The sequence below is a fragment of the Linepithema humile genome, chromosome 2 (assembly GCF_040581485.1).
Source record: "Linepithema humile isolate Giens D197 chromosome 2, Lhum_UNIL_v1.0, whole genome shotgun sequence".
Taxonomy (NCBI): Eukaryota; Metazoa; Arthropoda; class Insecta; order Hymenoptera; family Formicidae; genus Linepithema; species Linepithema humile.
In genome coordinates, this window is record NC_090129.1 from 25,100,620 (window position 1) to 25,118,531 (window position 17,912).

At 38.0% G+C, this 17,912-nt stretch overlaps 1 protein-coding gene across 9 annotated transcripts in view; it reads left to right on the forward strand.

The window, feature by feature from the left end:
• cher (filamin-A) overlaps positions 1 to 17,697 on the forward strand; it is a 48,168-nt gene extending 30,471 nt beyond the window's left edge. For 5 of the 9 annotated variants that reach the window (XM_067349780.1, XM_067349782.1, XM_067349781.1 and 2 more), the window contains 8 exons: positions 3,182 to 3,407; positions 8,731 to 8,871; positions 9,333 to 9,635; positions 9,906 to 10,961; positions 13,566 to 13,759; positions 15,257 to 15,698; positions 15,948 to 16,151; positions 16,818 to 17,697. In XM_067349780.1, coding sequence (XP_067205881.1) covers positions 3,182 to 3,407; positions 8,731 to 8,871; positions 9,333 to 9,635; positions 9,906 to 10,961; positions 13,566 to 13,759; positions 15,257 to 15,698; positions 15,948 to 16,151; positions 16,818 to 17,002 — 2,751 coding nt within the window. In that variant the 3' untranslated portion in view covers positions 17,003 to 17,697. Of the gene's footprint in view, positions 1 to 90; positions 459 to 1,224; positions 1,477 to 3,181; positions 3,408 to 7,205; positions 8,106 to 8,730; positions 8,872 to 9,332; positions 9,636 to 9,905; positions 10,962 to 13,565; positions 13,760 to 15,256; positions 15,699 to 15,947; positions 16,152 to 16,817 lie in introns of those variants that run through there. The other 4 variants (XM_067349788.1, XM_067349786.1, XM_067349787.1 and 1 more) reach the window with 4 other exon arrangements.
• The last annotated feature ends 215 nt before the right edge of the window (positions 17,698 to 17,912 follow it).

Here is a 17,912-nt window from a genome sequence, read left to right on the forward strand (position 1 = left end):
TTTCAAAAATAAAAAATAATAATTTCGGAATATTATTAAATAAAAAAGTAATTAAAATAAATTATTGTATGTTTTGTGCAACTCAAAATTAATGGAAATAATCTAAGCACCAGAACAACGTCGTCTTATGTCACGAAATTTTCATTGCATCGTGTATAACGACGGACTGCTTTCGCGCATCATAACTCTTCGTAACTGTCGCGCATAAATAGTTACGCGACATGCATGACATACTCGACAATCGCACTATTGTCTACTAAGTATCTATATTTATATCAATCATATTCTCAATATTAAAATTCAACATTAAATCCATTTTGAAATCCAATACGCGTGTCACCGTCGTCCATCCTCCACCGGGAGCTCCTAGACTATTTCGAGTACGAGTCAGGCTTTCCCAAATTTATAAGCGGGAACGGAGTGGGTGGCCGAGGGAGACGAGGGAGTGAATTAATACCGTGAGTTAAATTAAACTTTGTGCGACGATTCACAACGGTGACTTTGTGCGACACATTCCTCTCGGTCGACGCCGATGCTTGCCATTATTTCCCGCCCTTTTCACAGAACCAATCTCGCGACAAATCGACTTTTGCTATAATTCTTGTTAAAACTTCTAAAATTTTCAATTGTTTATAACGGGAAATTTTTAATTCTTTTTCTTTTTATTAAGAAACGTAACGCAATTTGAAAACAGTGTTATGCATCTTGGGATTTAGGCGATATAACTGCACAAATAATTACCAGACTCTTCTGGTCGCAAACAAAACGTAACATTACATTTGAGATTCATCCAAAATCTACAATTTTCAAATTTTTATTGCTAATATATGTATTATATATTCAAATTATTGTGAGTAATATTTATTTTTTTTATATTATAATTTAATTTTGAACATATAATCGAGCACATATAAATTTCAAACATAGCTTATAATTTAATTGTAATATTTAATTATATATTATGTAGATATATTTATTATATAAAATTATTAAAAGTTATTGATCAATGAATAGAGATTTTTTTTATTCCGTGGAAAATCTATAAATATAATATTACTAATTAAAAATTAACTTCTTTTATTAGCAATATCAATGGTACATCAGCTATCGTTCACATTTTGTTTACGATCATACTTGGAACAATTGTGTCCTTGTTGTGCTTTGTATTTTTAATTCTTTTGTAATGTACCCGAGTGGGGGCTGGGTATCTATTATGGTACATGAAAATCAGTATTTTGCCCGGAATTACCGGTTGGATACCAGCGAGACGCGAGTTTCGTGTCGACCACCAACGCAGCTAGGCGTTCCCTCGTAAATTGGTGAAATTGAAGTGTGACAGCTGGTTGTCAGGTACGCGTACTCGCAAGCAGTCAATCAAGCGAACCCTCGTAAAGGGAGAGAAACAGCCCGCGGGCTTCCGGGAGGCTTAGAATATGGCACCGTCCTCGTGACGGTTGCGAATCGTCCGCGAACTGAGTGAGTGATACAAGTGGCCGCGGTAGATATCAAAGGAATGACACGGATTTGGACAAGCTAATTAGCAACATAATATCGCACTTCCCGCAAGTTATTTAACCTTGTTTTCGCAATGTATCGCAGCATTAAGTAAACTTGTAAAAATAATTTTCATAATTTTTCTTATTTTTCCATACTTTTCTTTTAGTAAAGAAGAAAAAAAAAATATATATTAGTGTATGATGTCTGATGCAAGAATAATGTATGTTGTAAATAATTTTTTTTTATGAAATATTGGCAACTACTACAGCTTGTTTTTACATTAATTGAATGGTCAAAATCTTTATATCCTTAATTTGTAAATAAAAAAATTAATTTTTGTTAAAAATAAATTAATATCTGTTTTATATAAATTAAGAAGGAGAAATTTTATGATAATATGTCGCTTTGATGTTACCGCATCGCATTTTGCACCATGAAAGCGACTATTTATGTAGCACGTTTAGCATCTCACCGGAAGCTAATTTTGGTTTCAGCTGCAATATTGCGTCTCGATAGTCACACGCTTCGCGTAACATTTCATACTTCTTAATTGACAGCATCATGTCATAGAATTAACATTTGATTATGCTAAGTGAATCTCTTTCTCTCTCTCTCTTTCTCTCTCTTTAGATATTTTTTTAAGCTAAGAAGAATAAAAATTTTTTATGCAACACGTGAAACATGATATTTAACATTTCAAAATTTGATTTTAATATTTTTCATATAATATAACATTATTATTACTGAAAAATTAAGTTTGAATAATTTTTTAGTTTAATAAATTAGACAATTAATGTAGGTATACGTTAATATTCTTTATGCGAAGTGAAAATATAATTATGTATAATTTCAAATAAAGATAAGCTATTTTCTTCATAATATATATTTGCGATTAATGTTGCAGATTACAACTTTTTTGTAATGAAACAAATTTGTAATTTATGTAAACTCTATATACATGTTCTATAAAATTATTATTGTGATTACTTTAAATCAAAATTTTATAAGAGCTCGAAATTTAATTTAAGTATGAATTGTCTTATAGTAAAACATAAGCACAGTGCTATCGCAATTGCGAGGTAATTTAATGCAAATCCATTAAATATGCAGACTTTTCGTGATGAGAATTTTGCAATAATTTTGAAGCAGTTACATAATAAATTCTTTACACGCATCGCATTTTGGCTTACGACCAGCATCAAAATACGTAGATTCTATCGTAATGAAGTATAACATACACCATCTCTCGATTTCAACGCTCTTTTTTTCGTGGAGATTTCACAAGAATTTTATTAGTCCTGCAAGAAAAAGAAAAACGCTTTTTTTAATGCTTGGCATCGCTCCAGCACCGAAATATCTTATCGATCATACAAAATCGCGATCTCCATTGTCGTCAAAGACACGCCTTCGTCGCATCCAGTCACATTTCTATCAACGCGCAGCAGTAACTCCTCTAAATCTGCATTTTTATTAAAACAACCGAATTAAAAATACATTTATCTAATATATTTCACCGAAACGTAATTATTCACACAATTTTATGTATTTGAAAAAAATATTGTCGATTATTATGTAATAGATTATTCTCAAAAAATATTATAATTATTTGCCATTTCTGATCTTGGAAGAAATGTTTAATTTGAAAAAATTATTAATTAATTCTTCAACTTTAATGACATTTCAGGCGTCCGAAGAGTACAGGGAACATAGCACGCATAAAACTCAACGAGCTCGTAAGACACAACAAAGACAAAATCAACACGTAGTCGAGCAGCGCAGCACAACCTTGCAGGAAAGCTCCACTGTCACCACAAAGCGCAGTAGCCAGCAGGAGTTATCGAAGAAGAATTTCAACGTTATCCGATTGAACTCCATTCCATTACCTCTCGCGAGTGGTGGCACAGTTATCTGTAAGTAATACCTTAATTTATATTTTAAATATTCGTAAAAGCTTTATCCACCATTCAAATATTTGAAAATTTATCTAAAAAACAAAAAAGAAAATAATTAAAATAAGGAAATTAATATAATTTTTGCACGTAAAATATAATTCGAATTTTTGGCGAATAAGAAGTAACAAGTTATTTCACATGTGAGAATCGTAAGAAAAAGAAAAAGTTATTTAATTGCAATTATGGATTATTTTTCAATGCTCAAATATGCATGTATAATTATGATATGAAATAAATTTCAAGTTCGTGTTGCGATTGGTTGGATTAATGGAAAAAAAGTGTTGCAATATTTATCATTTTTATTTAAATTATTTTTTAATTATTTTTTTATGTTAAAAAGATATTAATTATATTTTTGTTTTTATAAATTGTGTATAAAATATCTCGTAATTCTAATCTTAGCACGTGGTGAGATAACGCATCGTACGATTTATTATTATTTCGTACTACTGTAACTAAAATTGTAAGTATCTAATACTTAAGGATACAACAAAATAATAAGCTATTTGAAGTTAGTTCAATTAAAATATAATTGCTTAAAATTGAAGTATAATCGATTAAAAAGAGCAAAGTTTGCAGGATTGTCTGACTTATTATTAGCTTATACTACTGCAGACGACACACTGTTTTTTTTATATCGCCACAGATATTTTCTTAGACGTTCTTTTTTCTGTTTAGTCAAAGTTAATAATTGTGCTACAAGAAAAAGATATTATTTTAACAGAACAACAATTTTGAATCAATTAAAAGATTAAATTGTTATTTTTTTAACAAATATTTTTTATATAATGTTCTGAAATTATTGAATGCGCTGAAATCGATTGAATTGATTTAAATGCATTTAAGTGTATAATTTATTGATACACATTAAATAACAAATTTGTTTATTGCCTCCATCAAATTCATCGAATTTTATTGCTAATGCAATATCGGCACCACAGTTAATAATTTATTTTCTATTATTAGTTTAACGACAATAATCGAACGTGCATCGAGCTGACCTACTCGCACTGCACAGAAATAAATTCCAACTTTACTGCGCAACATGTGCTGGAGTTTAGTTGCTCTCGAAATTTTACGACGCGAATTCTTCCGCTTCGTGCGAGACGGATTCGGTGCGCTTTTACGCGCTCTTAAATTCTCGTCCAAATAAAACACTCCTCTTTTTGCGATGATTAATATTGTAAATCATCTTTAAACGTTTTGCTTAACGGATGCATCGACAGTGAATAAACTGTCGTTAATCATGCGTGCGCCTGCATACTGTACTTGACACGACGACTCGTACTCGTACGTACTTAACTTGATAGATCACTCACGATATTGATTAATGACCAATGATGTAGTGCCGTGTAACAATTCGCGATCGAACAGGCTGTTTAAGTACTTCGGTGCGATCAAAAAGCTATTGTTGTTAAATAAATAAGACAATGTAATATTACATAAAATTTTTAATATCTAAAAAGAATCACAACTATTAATAAAATCTTGAAAAAAAAAGAACAATACTGTTTTAAAGGATACGCGATATGATGTAAGCTTCTCTGCAACATTGTGGAACATTAAGTGGAATATCGAATTCTCTCTTGACGAGTGAACTCCTAATAAGTAAACAGACAACGAGTAATGCGATTTAATTATACATAATGTTCCACGGTGGACTAAGAAGGTGAATTGAGAAGGCGTCAGATGACAAACAGGATGAATTCGTCTTCGCGCTTTATCCACCACCTTGCCAAAAATATGGCGAGCTGGACAGAAGCGTTGCGCGGAAGGGGTACGTCGGATAAGCACGACGCACTGTCCGCGATATTAATATTGGGTGATTAAGTGACTCCGGATGCGCCGCGCGGGTACTCGCGGCTGGTCCGCAGCCGAGTCTCGAGATTCCGAGCGGCCGAGGACGATGGCGGGTCCAGAAAAAGACCGATCCCTTCCACATCGGGCTTTCTTCATCCTCCAGTCCAGGCCTTCTCTCGCCTCATGCGCGAAAGTCAACTGGAGCGATTTTCCGGTCGACGAACTCACGCGATTCGTTTGGGTGGCCACGGTATGTTTACACCTTGCCAAGAGATCGATATCTTGGCGCTGGAAGCGCCCGGTGCGATTTTATGCGGATGATTTCCCGCTTCCAGAGAAATCGCGAAATAATAACGCTCCCATTTCGAGATATTAATACTACTGTGAATCAAGCGATGCAGAGGTCACTCGAGATGAAGAATAACGTTGAATTAGGTTGTCGGTTCTCTTGGCGGATTACATGATACCTCCGGTGTGACTGTTGTGACGCGCGCTGATGCGCGAATAATATCGCGCGGCGCAGGTTCAATGCATCACGCCTGTTCATAATTAGTCAAACTCAGTCGACACCCGCTCCTCTTCGTCATAGCGGCTGTGGCGCGTGTTAAATACACGGACGAGCCGGTTCACTTGCTTGACGACTTCCTTCGATAAATGAAACGGCGAGCTCGGAAATGCAACCAAGATTTTACGCGCCAACATTTTCGTCTTGTCTATCTTGAGAATTCCGGGATTCCTTTCACGTGATAACAATTTACGTAACCTTCTATAAAGATCAACGGAGGTATCAAAGAGGAACAGAAGAGTCAAAGAAAGGATATGGAGGACTATTTTAAGAATGCACTTCAAAGAATACTTGTTTGGATGTTGAGACTTCTTTCTGTTTCTTTTAACGCATACTTTAGATCATTTCGAGTCAAGAATAGATCGTCATATTACTTACGTCTCATTATATTATTAAAATGTGGGTCAAAGAGTGAGAAAATAAATTATAATTATCAATTTGAATAATAAGTTTAACTTTTTTCTTCAAATTTTTATAGAAGACTAAAAGAAATATTCATAAGAGTCCTCGAAGATATTTCTATGAAGAAGTTGTTATTTTCAAAAGTAAGATGTTTTCCTCTAAAGTGTATCAACAGATGCTTCATCTGTAGCATCACTCCGTCACGAGTGAGTATCACGTTCCAAAGACGGCCTCGAGCCGCCTCCTTTAGCAATCGAAGGTGATATGTCGAGCGGCGGGCACGTCATCGCGTATGCGCCTAATGATGGTCGCGTCGTCTCGCTCCCGATTTACCCCGATCGAGCGGATCCGTCCATCGTTGATCCGTCGCGTAGCCACGCAATCACCCGTCCATCCGCAACTCGGCGAGCACACCACGGTTACCACACACACACCGCGTATATATAATATATATTATATATATATATATATATATATATATAATATATATAAAATGTATCTCCACAGACACCAATACGTACACCTGCGCCATAAATCTTCGCGCACCAGGTGCAGGCGCCGCGACGCCGACCATCCGCTTCCTCCCACCAACACGCGGAATCCTCGGATTAGCGCGTGCGTAAACCTCTATCAGTTCGCTCCGATAATGTGTGCGTATGTAGATGTGCATGCATGTGTCACTGTGGTGATACCGCTCGCATACGCGCGGTTCACGTGTGATGCGATGATAGAGAAGGATAGACTTCCTCGTGAAGAAAAGTAAAATAAAAGAGAGAGAGAGGGAGAAAGATCGGGGTCGGTGAAGAGAAAGAGAGAAAGAGACAGAGAGAGAGAAAGAGAGACGAGAATGTTTGATAGACGAGGCAGACTGGCGAAGTCAGTTTCTTCTGGTGGCTACGCTGGAAAAAAAGATCACCCAGCCAGATCACGACGTCGGCTCTCTCGTCGTCCTCGCCGCCGACCGACTTTGGTGCTCGGGCGATCGCCAGTCGCGCCGGAGATGTGCCCTCGTGAGGTCGACTGACAGGCGCCATCAGACTGGAGACCACGAGAACAAGATCACTGGAGAACGTCGGAAGACGTTTGTTGCCGTTCGATTCGGGTCGGTTGGTGGGTCAGTCGGTCTCCTAAAGTCGCCCCGCAGCACCTTTCGGGAATCCTGAATTTTTTTTTTTTAACGCGAACACCTCAGTGCTCGGAGAAATTTATCGCCGCCGATCTATTCGGGGGGGCGAGGGTGTTGCCTTCGGCACGTGACGTCGCGCTCGTAACTGGAATCTTTCACTTACTGCTGAATCACTTCGCTCGATATTTGGAAGTGATGTAAGATTTTTAAATATAATTCTTTTTTATGTAGAAAAATAACGGCAGAATTTATTCGCGAAGTAAAGTCGAAAAAACTCGTTCGGTTAAAAATATAAAATTGTCTTGCGCGAGATTAATATACATATTCGGTCACGCAAGATTAACGCAAATAAAAAAAACATTATTAATTGTCCGAATAAAACAAGAATATATTTCTTTTTTTCTTTTATTAGTTTTTTTTTTGCGGCGATTATAGTGATTTTTTATTCAAATCGGGCCGACCTTGATAATCGATTTAGAGTAATTTGTCAAGTGCGTCGGCGACAGTAATTTGCGCGATCCTGAAGTGTGCTTGTTGGAGATGATTTGGGCAGAGAAGGAACCAGAAATACCAGCCACGTGGCAGGAGGTATCAACTTTCTACAAAGCTTGGTTGAAGAGCGTGTCCTGCAGTGAAGTTGATCACGCTGAGCGACCGATCTGCTACGTTAAAATCACTCAAGAAAAGGACGAGGTTCCCGGACCCGGACTCGATTTCGCGCCGCTCATCTTCCAGAGCCTCTTCTATATTCAGACGAGAAAAGGTTTCAAGAAATCTTTCAATTCGTCTCTGACCAATTCCAAGCAAATATTTGAAAAATTGTGTTAATCTAATCGGATTATTGGATTATCATATTAGAACACGCACTACTAATTGTAAGAGATAAATTTATAGCACCTGTCGTGAATTTGTAAAAATTTATAAAAATTAAATTTTTTGTAAAAAATTTGTATGTGTTCTACATATTAAATATATAGTTCTATGTATGAAAAGAATTTTTCTGACATGCAACTCCGATTTTAAAAAATTTCAACTCATATAGATTATTTTTTTAAAGATATTTTACTTTTTCACACATTTATTAAAATGCAAAGTTATTAATGTTAGATTTCGAAAATTATATTAAGCATACCGCAAGAAATAATTTTCAATTTTTTTCTAGGAAAATTATTTATATATTTGCAAAGATATTATTGTACAGTTTGGAATATGGAGCGCATGACAAACATAAACATTAAGTGGTTATTTTTGATATGAAATCTTGTTTGGGTGCGAAAGCTGTAATTTTATACACCAGTGCCAACCAATCGCTGCGCACTCGAGAAAACTATGTCGCGTACGTGCCTTTGGATTATGTGCCTGATGAACGTCATTCTGCTCATTTCCAGCCGAAGTGAAGATGCCTAGCGGAAACGTGGATAAGCCAGTTATCGAGGACAATCACGATGGCACGGTATCCATCAAGTACGAGCCGAGGGAAGAGGGCCTCCACGAGATTTATGTGAAGTTCAACGGGGAACACGTCCAGGGTAAGTCACTACATTCATCTCGCAAATTAACAGCGATTATGCAATCGGAAAGTGCGATCGATCACACGGAGATTCACAAGGATTCCAAGAATAACGCGTTAATGTATGATGCGTTTACGATCCGTACGATGCTGAAACACGAGAGCTATATGAAAATTCATCCTCCGTGTAATGGATCTTGCAAGCGCCAATTTGCGCTAATAATAAATCACCGCCGAGCAAATTAATTTACATCACGCGGCGATCGTTAAATTCCCAATTATGTTCAAGTGAATATTTATTGTGTTATAAATTACACTCTTATTATTGATACTGAAAACGTCTTATCGGTATTGATATTTTACAAATAATGTTATTAATGTGTGAAACGTAACACTTGAGAAAAATCGTGCGAGAATTATCATATGAAATGTCTTTCAATTTGCTATACATTTTTTATTAATATATAATTTTATTTTTAGGTTCTCCTTACAAATTCCATGTCGATTCTTTGGCAAGCGGATATGTAACGGCGTACGGACCAGGTTTAGTCTACGGTGTGTGCGGCGAACCTGGAAACTTCACCATCTCAACAAAAGGCGCCGGCGCGGGCGGTCTTTCCCTGGCAGTTGAAGGACCTAGTAAAGCCGAAATATGCTGTCACGATAATAAGGATGGCACCGTGTCGGTATCCTATCTGCCCACTGCGCCGGGAGAATATAAGATCACCGTTAAGTTTGGCGACAAGCACATCAATGGCAGTCCTTTCGTCGCAAAAATTACAGGTAACCTATCAAGATTATTATGATATTACTGCGCATTTTAGGACGTATTTTAATAACACTAAATTTGTGACTAAATTTTGGATAAAAATTTTTTATTGCATCACATACTTAAATTCGTTAATTTTTGTGCAATCAGTTCTAATTACATAAATATATTTTGTCAACACATATTTTTGATTCTTAAAATTTAAATGTTCTCTCGTTAAAAAAAAAAAACAGTTCTGTCATCTTGTAGTCTTAACACTAAAGTTATTCCGTTAAATATTCTAGGCGAGGGCCGCAAGAGGAATCAGATCTCCGTAGGTTCCTCCAGCGAGGTGCAGCTACCGGGTAAGGTGTCCGACGCCGATATCAAATCCTTGAACGCATCGATCACGGCGCCTAGCGGCCTGGAGGAGCCGTGCTTCCTGAAGCAGATGCCAAGCGGCAACATGTGCGTGTCGTTCACGCCCCGCGAGTCTGGAGAGCATATAGTGGGCGTGAAGAGGATGGGCAAGCACATACCGAATTCCCCGTTCAAGATCGACGTGAAGGATCGGGAGGTCGGTGACGCGAAGAAGGTTCAAGTGGCCGGTCCCGGTTTGAAGGAGGGCAAGACCCACGTTGAGAACAACTTTTCGATCGACACGAGGAACGCCGGCTTCGGCGGTCTCTCGCTGTCCATGGAAGGCCCGAGCAAGGCCGAGATTCAGTGCAAGGACAACGAGGACGGCACCCTGAACATCTCCTACAAGCCCACCGAGCCCGGCTACTACATCATGAACCTGAAGTTCGCGGATCACCACGTCGAGGGCTCGCCGTTCACCGTGAAGGTCAGCGGCGAGGGCAGCAACCGGCAGAGGGAGAAGATTCAGAGGCAACGGGAGGCGGTGCCTATCACCGAGGTCGGCAGCCAGTGCAAGCTGACCTTCAAGATGCCCGGCGTCACCGCCTTCGATCTCACCGCCACTGTTACATCGCCCGGCGGCGTCACCGAGGACGCTGAGATCAAGGAGGCCGAGGACGGCATTTACGCGGTCGCGTTCGTGCCCAAAGAGCTGGGCGTGCACACGGTGTCCGTGCGCTACAAGTCCATGCACATCCCTGGCTCGCCTTTCCAGTTCACGGTAGGTCCGCTGAGAGATGGCGGCGCCCACAGGGTTCACGCGGGTGGACCCGGTCTGGAGAGAGGGGAGCAGGGCGAACCCTGCGAATTCAACATCTGGACTAGGGAAGCAGGAGCGGGTACTCTCGCTGTCTCCGTCGAGGGACCCAGCAAGGCGCAAATAGACTTCAAGGATCGCAAGGATGGCAGCTGCTACGTTAGCTACGTTGTCAGTGAACCTGGTACGAGACACGTGTACTTTACAATTAATCCTTTTATGATTTTCACTCTACTACTATTTTTGCGAATATTGCCAAGCGCGCGCGTTTTTTAAACCAATGCAAGGTAAGATTTTATAATATTTGAATTATATGCCAAAGAATTTTCTACTTGATAACAATTTATCGTGATTGAAAATAATTCATAATACTTTTTTTTTATGGTGTGAGCGCTATATTATAAAGAATAATAATTATTTTATTATTTTATAATTATCACATAATAATTACAAATCTAGTTTTTTAATTGGATTTTATATTTTATATTTTATTATTTTATATTTTATATTTTATATTTATAATATATATAAACATAAATGATATTAATAGTATATATTCAATTACCGTAATTACTACAATTTTTAAAGAACAAATAATAATAATTAGAGATCCGATTAATCTTTTAAACAATAATTTTAACAATTGTAGAATAAAAAGAGCGCAGACAACTGTGTTCAAAGTTACACATAAAGGCACAGATGCACACATACACACATTCGAAAATGCAACACTCAGAATTCAACGGCGCGAGCAAGATATCGGCTGTCAATCAAAATGTCCACGAAGTGTTACAAAGTAGTGACAAAGATGGACATTTGCCATTTATTTGATGAAAGCCGCCGGAAACAAGCTGAGAGACGCTTTGAGACAGTAATACTTCTCAAGTATTTTACGGACTTGTTCGCCAGATTTTCTTTGTTGCGACAGATCGGGCGTTCATCTCGCGATTTACGACCTTATACTTTGTGTCACGATGGATTATTCGCCGCGTGCACATAATTGATCGCATACCGTCACTCGAGTGACTCACAAACGTTCGTCCAAAATTATCCACATGAATTCTGGTGGATCGCCGATGATATTCGCGCAAACTAAATCATGCATGATGCCTGTTGGATGTAATACGCGCTAATTTAACCACGCGGACGTTAAATCGTACTTAAATATTTTCTAAGATACAACAAAACATTATTTTATCTCCAATGCTTGGAAATCTCGACATTTTCTTGAGACTCAATACCATTTTTTAACTTTTATTTTGATTGTTTTGCATGATTATATTTTTTTATTGTATCTTTGATGCATTTTTGTAACATTCTGTGCGAGTATGCAGTGATTCGTAATAAAAAGTATTTTTGTTTTAATGGTGAGATTACAAGCAACCTGATATTTGTCAATTGAGAATAGAAGTATTGAATCTCTAATCTACTTTTATCAAATTTTATGCCCATTGACAAAAAAAAAATTCTTTTAACGTCGAGGCTATAAATGATCTACCGTTTGCTAAGCAAGGATTATCGGATAGATCCTAGATTTTTAATATTAAATATATCTGCGTTAAGCCGCCAAATATTTGTAACATTTTGGACAGTAACGTCGTTCAGAGAGAGAGAGAGAGCTATCATTGAAATAGCTTCAGTGACGGAACACCCTGTATTTACGCGCGGTCGGATTTACGTGCGTGCCGTAGCCGTCGACGTAGATCAACGACGACCGTCCACAAAGTGTTAATGAATCCGGCTCGGCTGCTCGTTGATCCGTCGTTGCTCCATGTCTGCCCACCCTTCTCTCCCACCCTGTTGATCGTCCAGCTCTCTCGGTTCCGATCCCAAAATATCACCGTCTATATTTGTTAAGGTGGATCCATATTTTGGCCCCGGTTGGCCACTCGTGGCTGGACGCGGATTAGCGCGCGATGGTTATATTTGGGTCCCGTGGGAGCGGACTAACGGCACAGTGGGGAGACCAGAGGGGGTACAGGGGGTGCGAGCAAAACAGAAACACGGGGGTGCGGGGAATGAGAACGGGGGGGAGAAAGCTCGCGGACGAATCGAGATCAGGATCGACCCGAGGAAAGGTAGTGGTACGCGACCAACCTTCGGCTGCAGCTGCGATCGTTCGTCTCTTTTTCTCTTCCTCCCTTTTACTTCCTCTTCTCTTTTTCTTTCTTTCCGCGCTTATCACTCTCCCCTCTCCGTTCGAACCCTTCTAGCCGTCCCCGATTTCCTTCTTTCCCGTCTCGTTCGCCAAAGCCCCCTGTTCCCTTTTACTCTCGTGACGTAAACTCGGAATTGATGGCTACCTTCACAGCCACCACGCAGATCGTCCTGGCCGGAAACGAGCCGCAGAAATCTCAGGAAGATGATGGTTAGTTCGATTCTTGAGCGAATGTATCTCGAGCTTCTTTCGTCGCCGTGAAGCAAGAGACATGACTCGCCTCGATATAACGCGATTTAATCACCGTGTGTTTCGCTCGGAAATAATTAATATTGGCTAGATACATTGCTAAAATATTATCAGTAATCATTTACCAACCAGATACATTTCATTATATTTTTATGCAAGTTTATTTCTGCAAAAGAGAATTATTATTTCGTTTGGGCATTAAGATTTCATTTAAGTGAAATTGTAACAAGAAATATAGATTGAAACCAGTAACATATATATTTTTTTTGTACACAGATTAAATCACACGATTATTTTCAGATAACTTCCACGCATGAAATCGAACTTCTTATTGTCCAATATATTTATTCCCTCGACGTTTCATATCGCTTACTCTTTCAGGCGAATACAGGGTGGGAATCAAGTTCAACGATCAGCACATTCCTGATTCGCCGCACAAGGTTTACATCTCGCCGGCGATGGGCGACGCGCACAAGCTCGAAGTCGCGCAGTTCCCCGAGAGCGGAGTGCAGCCCGACAAACCGTACACCTTCCTGGTGCGCAAGAACGGCGCCAAGGGTGAATTGTTCGCGAAGGTAATGCACCGCCCTTCTCCGACGCTGGTAACAAGTGTGATCCGGGGGTGGGGGGGGGGAGGCCGTGTGCATGACTCGTGATAAATATCCTTGCGACGGAGAGAAGGAGCGCCGTAAATAACTCGCGCGCGCTTGTGAAACGCACGCTGCCACATCAGACCGCGTAGGTGGGACCGAGAACGTATTTTTACTGTGCACCATGTGTACATAGCTGGATGAGTCACATGGAGGATTTCGACACAAAGTGGCATCTTCGTTATTCCGCGTCTTTAACGGCTCTATTTAGTGGTTGTTTACTTGAGAATCACGATTCTTGAGTTGTTTGTGTGCGAAAATGTGAGAAAATGATTATTTTTAGCTTCGTGATCGATTTCGTAGATGTCAATTCGAAAACTTTGGATATAGTATTATATTAATCGCGCAGCGAAACGCAAAAATATTGAGATATTTGCAGATAAATATTAATATCTAAAAGAATCTTAATATCTAAAATATAAATATCTAAAATTCGAAAACTTTGGATATAGTATTATATTAATCGTGCAGCGAAACGCAGAAATATTGAGATATTTGCAGATAAATATTAATATCTGAAAAAATCTTTGCTAAACTGTTTAACTTTTGCAAGCTAAACATGAATATTATTGTATAATTTACCGTTTTATTTATTTTGCAAATCACAGAAGATTTGTTTGCGGCGCATGCCGATATATTAATTTTTCATCTTATAACATTTTCAGTGAGCGCGTATATTATTTATGAATTAATACATCTGTGCACATGTTGCGCGTGTACGCGTAACGTTACGAATCGCTATAAGCAGCTGATCAATAGTAGATAGATAGGTTGTGAAATAAATCATGCTTCTGTAGGCCGCACTGATTTATATAAACCTATATAAAATATGTAATAGCATTGTCAATTAACTTCGATTTATATTGAAATTATTAGAGATCGATCGACACAAATATTGATTCTTTTAGATAGAAAAAGCAATAAAGAATAATTTTTATTTGAAAGCCGAAACTATTTCTGACGAAAATGATTTATTCTCAAGTGAGTGATTTGTAAAATATCATCGTTTAATTATAAAAATACAATTAACCCTTTCTCAACATAAAAAAACGCAAAATAATCGCATCGGCCGGCACGTGTCAAATTTATAGATTAAAATATTACTACTTTACTGCGCATGATCTACGCGTGTGTTTAATATGAATTTTAGTTTTTTACATATCATGTAATTATTGAATATTGAAAGAGAGCAAGAAAGATTTTACAAAGCAAAACTTAAATAAAGGAAAATTATATTCTTAGAATATAAATAATATTATAACTTTTTTTTATCACGATGCAAAATTATTTCTCTACCAGATTGTGTAAAAATAAAGAAAATTACATTTTTTGGAAGTATCTATCGTATCATACTGGAGCTAGGAAACTCGTGACTGAAAGTTGACCTTCCGAGTCGCATTAATCGATTCGTTACCGTTTCAGCTTGTGTCGCCGAGCGGAGTTCAAGACGACTGCTTCATCCAGAGCATCGATACGGATACGTACTCGGTGAGGTTCATGCCGACGGAGAATGGCATCCACCAGATCCATATCAAGTTCAACGGGGTGCACATAACGGGTAGCCCGTACCGCATCAAGGTCGGTAAGGTGGACGCCGATCCGGCGGCCCTGCACGCCTACGGCAACGGCTTGAAGGAGATCAAAACTGGTCAGAAGACTGATTTCATCATCGACACCTGTAATGCGGGCTGCGGTGCATTGGGTGTTACTGTAGACGGACCTAGCAAGGTTGCCATGGACTGTACTGAGGTCGAGGAAGGCTATAAGGTCAGGTATACGCCTTTGGTGCCAGGCGATTACTACATCAGCATCAAGTACAACGGCTACCACATCGTGGGCTCGCCTTACAAGGTTTCTTGCACAGGTGCGCATTTCTTTATGTATTTTTTAATATATAACATAATTTTAAAATTTCAACGTAATCATAATTTGCGAAGCACGAAACTTATTATTTATCTGAATGATGAATAATTTAAATTTCTTTTTTTGTCCCAAAAGAGTTCTGCGATTTATATCGCTTTCGGTGCTTCAAATTTATACAATATTTAAAGACGTAATTTTTTTTGAAAAATGTATGGAAGATTGTAGAAATGATAAATATTGTTTATTGCAGGTGCGGATTTGGCAGAAAGAGGCGCGCAAGAGACGAGTTCGATCGTTGTCGAGACCGTGCAGAAGATATCCAAATCTAAGCAGGTTGGACCCGTACTGCCATTATTCAAGTCCGACGCGAGCAAAGTGACGAGTAAAGGCATGGGTCTTAAGAAAGCTTATTTAGGAAAGCAAAATCAGTTCACCGTTAGCGCAGGAGATGCCGGTACGTTTTGTTTGACCGTATTAAAATTTTTATTCTCTATTTCTATTCTCATGACGAGTACAATAAGCGTTAATAATACCTTACACGTCCAGTTTAGGATGCATTGCGTCTAGATATTTGTACATTAGTATTTTTTATGCAAACAGAATCATGTTTGACAGTTTAATATACACTATTAAAAAAAAAAATAGAAAACACTTTCTAGACGTTCAAAATCGAGCAATTTTTAAACCACTGAAACTCGGCGAAAAATCATTGCAGACAAAAAATTAGAAAGACATATTAAAGTTTGAAGTTTGTATTTTCACGTGCACTGTTTTTTGAAAATTTTGTATCTTAACATTCCAAGTCTGGAAAAAGAATGTATTGTTTCTTTTTGTTCTTAAAATTACGTCCAATACTCTGCAGCTCAATAAAAAATTTTTTTGCAAAATTTGACAAGTGAAAAACTGCAACATTTTACCTACAAAATATTTCTTTTTTAATTTTGCTACGTTTTTTAGCAAATATTTACATGACGTGTTCAATCCGCAAAATTCTGAAACGGAAATGTAAGGCATTATTAACGCTTAATGTAGCACGAATAACGATCGATATATTATTCAGTTGATTATTCAGAATATGTAAGATCACTATTATCAATTCTAATTGATGTCGCAATTGTAGGTAACAATATTCTGTTTGTCGGCGTATACGGACCCAAAGGACCATGCGAGGAAGTATTTGTAAAGCACACGGGACGCAATAATTACAACGTGAGTTACTTAGTACGCGAACGGGGCGAATACATCGTGATCGTGAAATGGGGCGATGATCACATCCCCGGCTCGCCTTACAAGGTCGAAGTTTAAGCCGAATCAGCATCCAGACATCGAGCAACACGTTTGTGACAACGCAAAATGGAGCCATCCTTCGTTTCAGTATAAACTAGACAGTCTTGAAGCATCCAACTTCGCCAAAATAAAAACGAATTATGTGCCAAACGAGATTTTCGGTCGTACTTACAATCGTAAATCGATATTGGCGAAACAAGATGTATTTCGTCACATTTTTCGAACACTCCAGTTTACGTCGAAACGATGGATTGCTCGATCTTTAGAATAACAGTTTTATCCAGGGGACAATTATATCGACGCCAACGATAAAATCACGATGGCTTCTTGCCGACATAGTTAATTCGCTCACCCTTTCAAAATTCTACGGATTTTGATGATTTTTGTTGAGTCCGAGATAGTAGAGTCGCGAATAGAAGCGATAAATATTAAATCAACGATAAAAACAAATACGTAGGTCAATTACACGTTCGTTCAAAAAACACCAATTGTGCCTTTTGATTCGACGCAAGAATATTTACATGTACACATATACTTAACACGTACACATACAAAGACACACGTAAAAACGCGTCATGGTCACCCAAGTCAGATCCTAATTATGTTATATTATGTTATATATTATCGGTTACTAAGTATAGATTAAATATACTACAATTGATTATTATAATAATGATATAGAAGTTAAATAAATAATATATTTATTATATGGATCCTTCGTTTACCATCCTTTTCGTCTGCGAGAACAACAAACGACATCGCAAAATACGTAATAAGCCTAAAGTGTTTGCACTAACAATAAGAATAATATAAATTTAAAAGTAATGAAAGAGAAAAAGAAGATTAGACAAGAGAAACAAAAGAATAGAAATTATTATTAAAATATTTTAATTCGAATAAAAAAATCTGTTACTTGCTCGTTTTAATG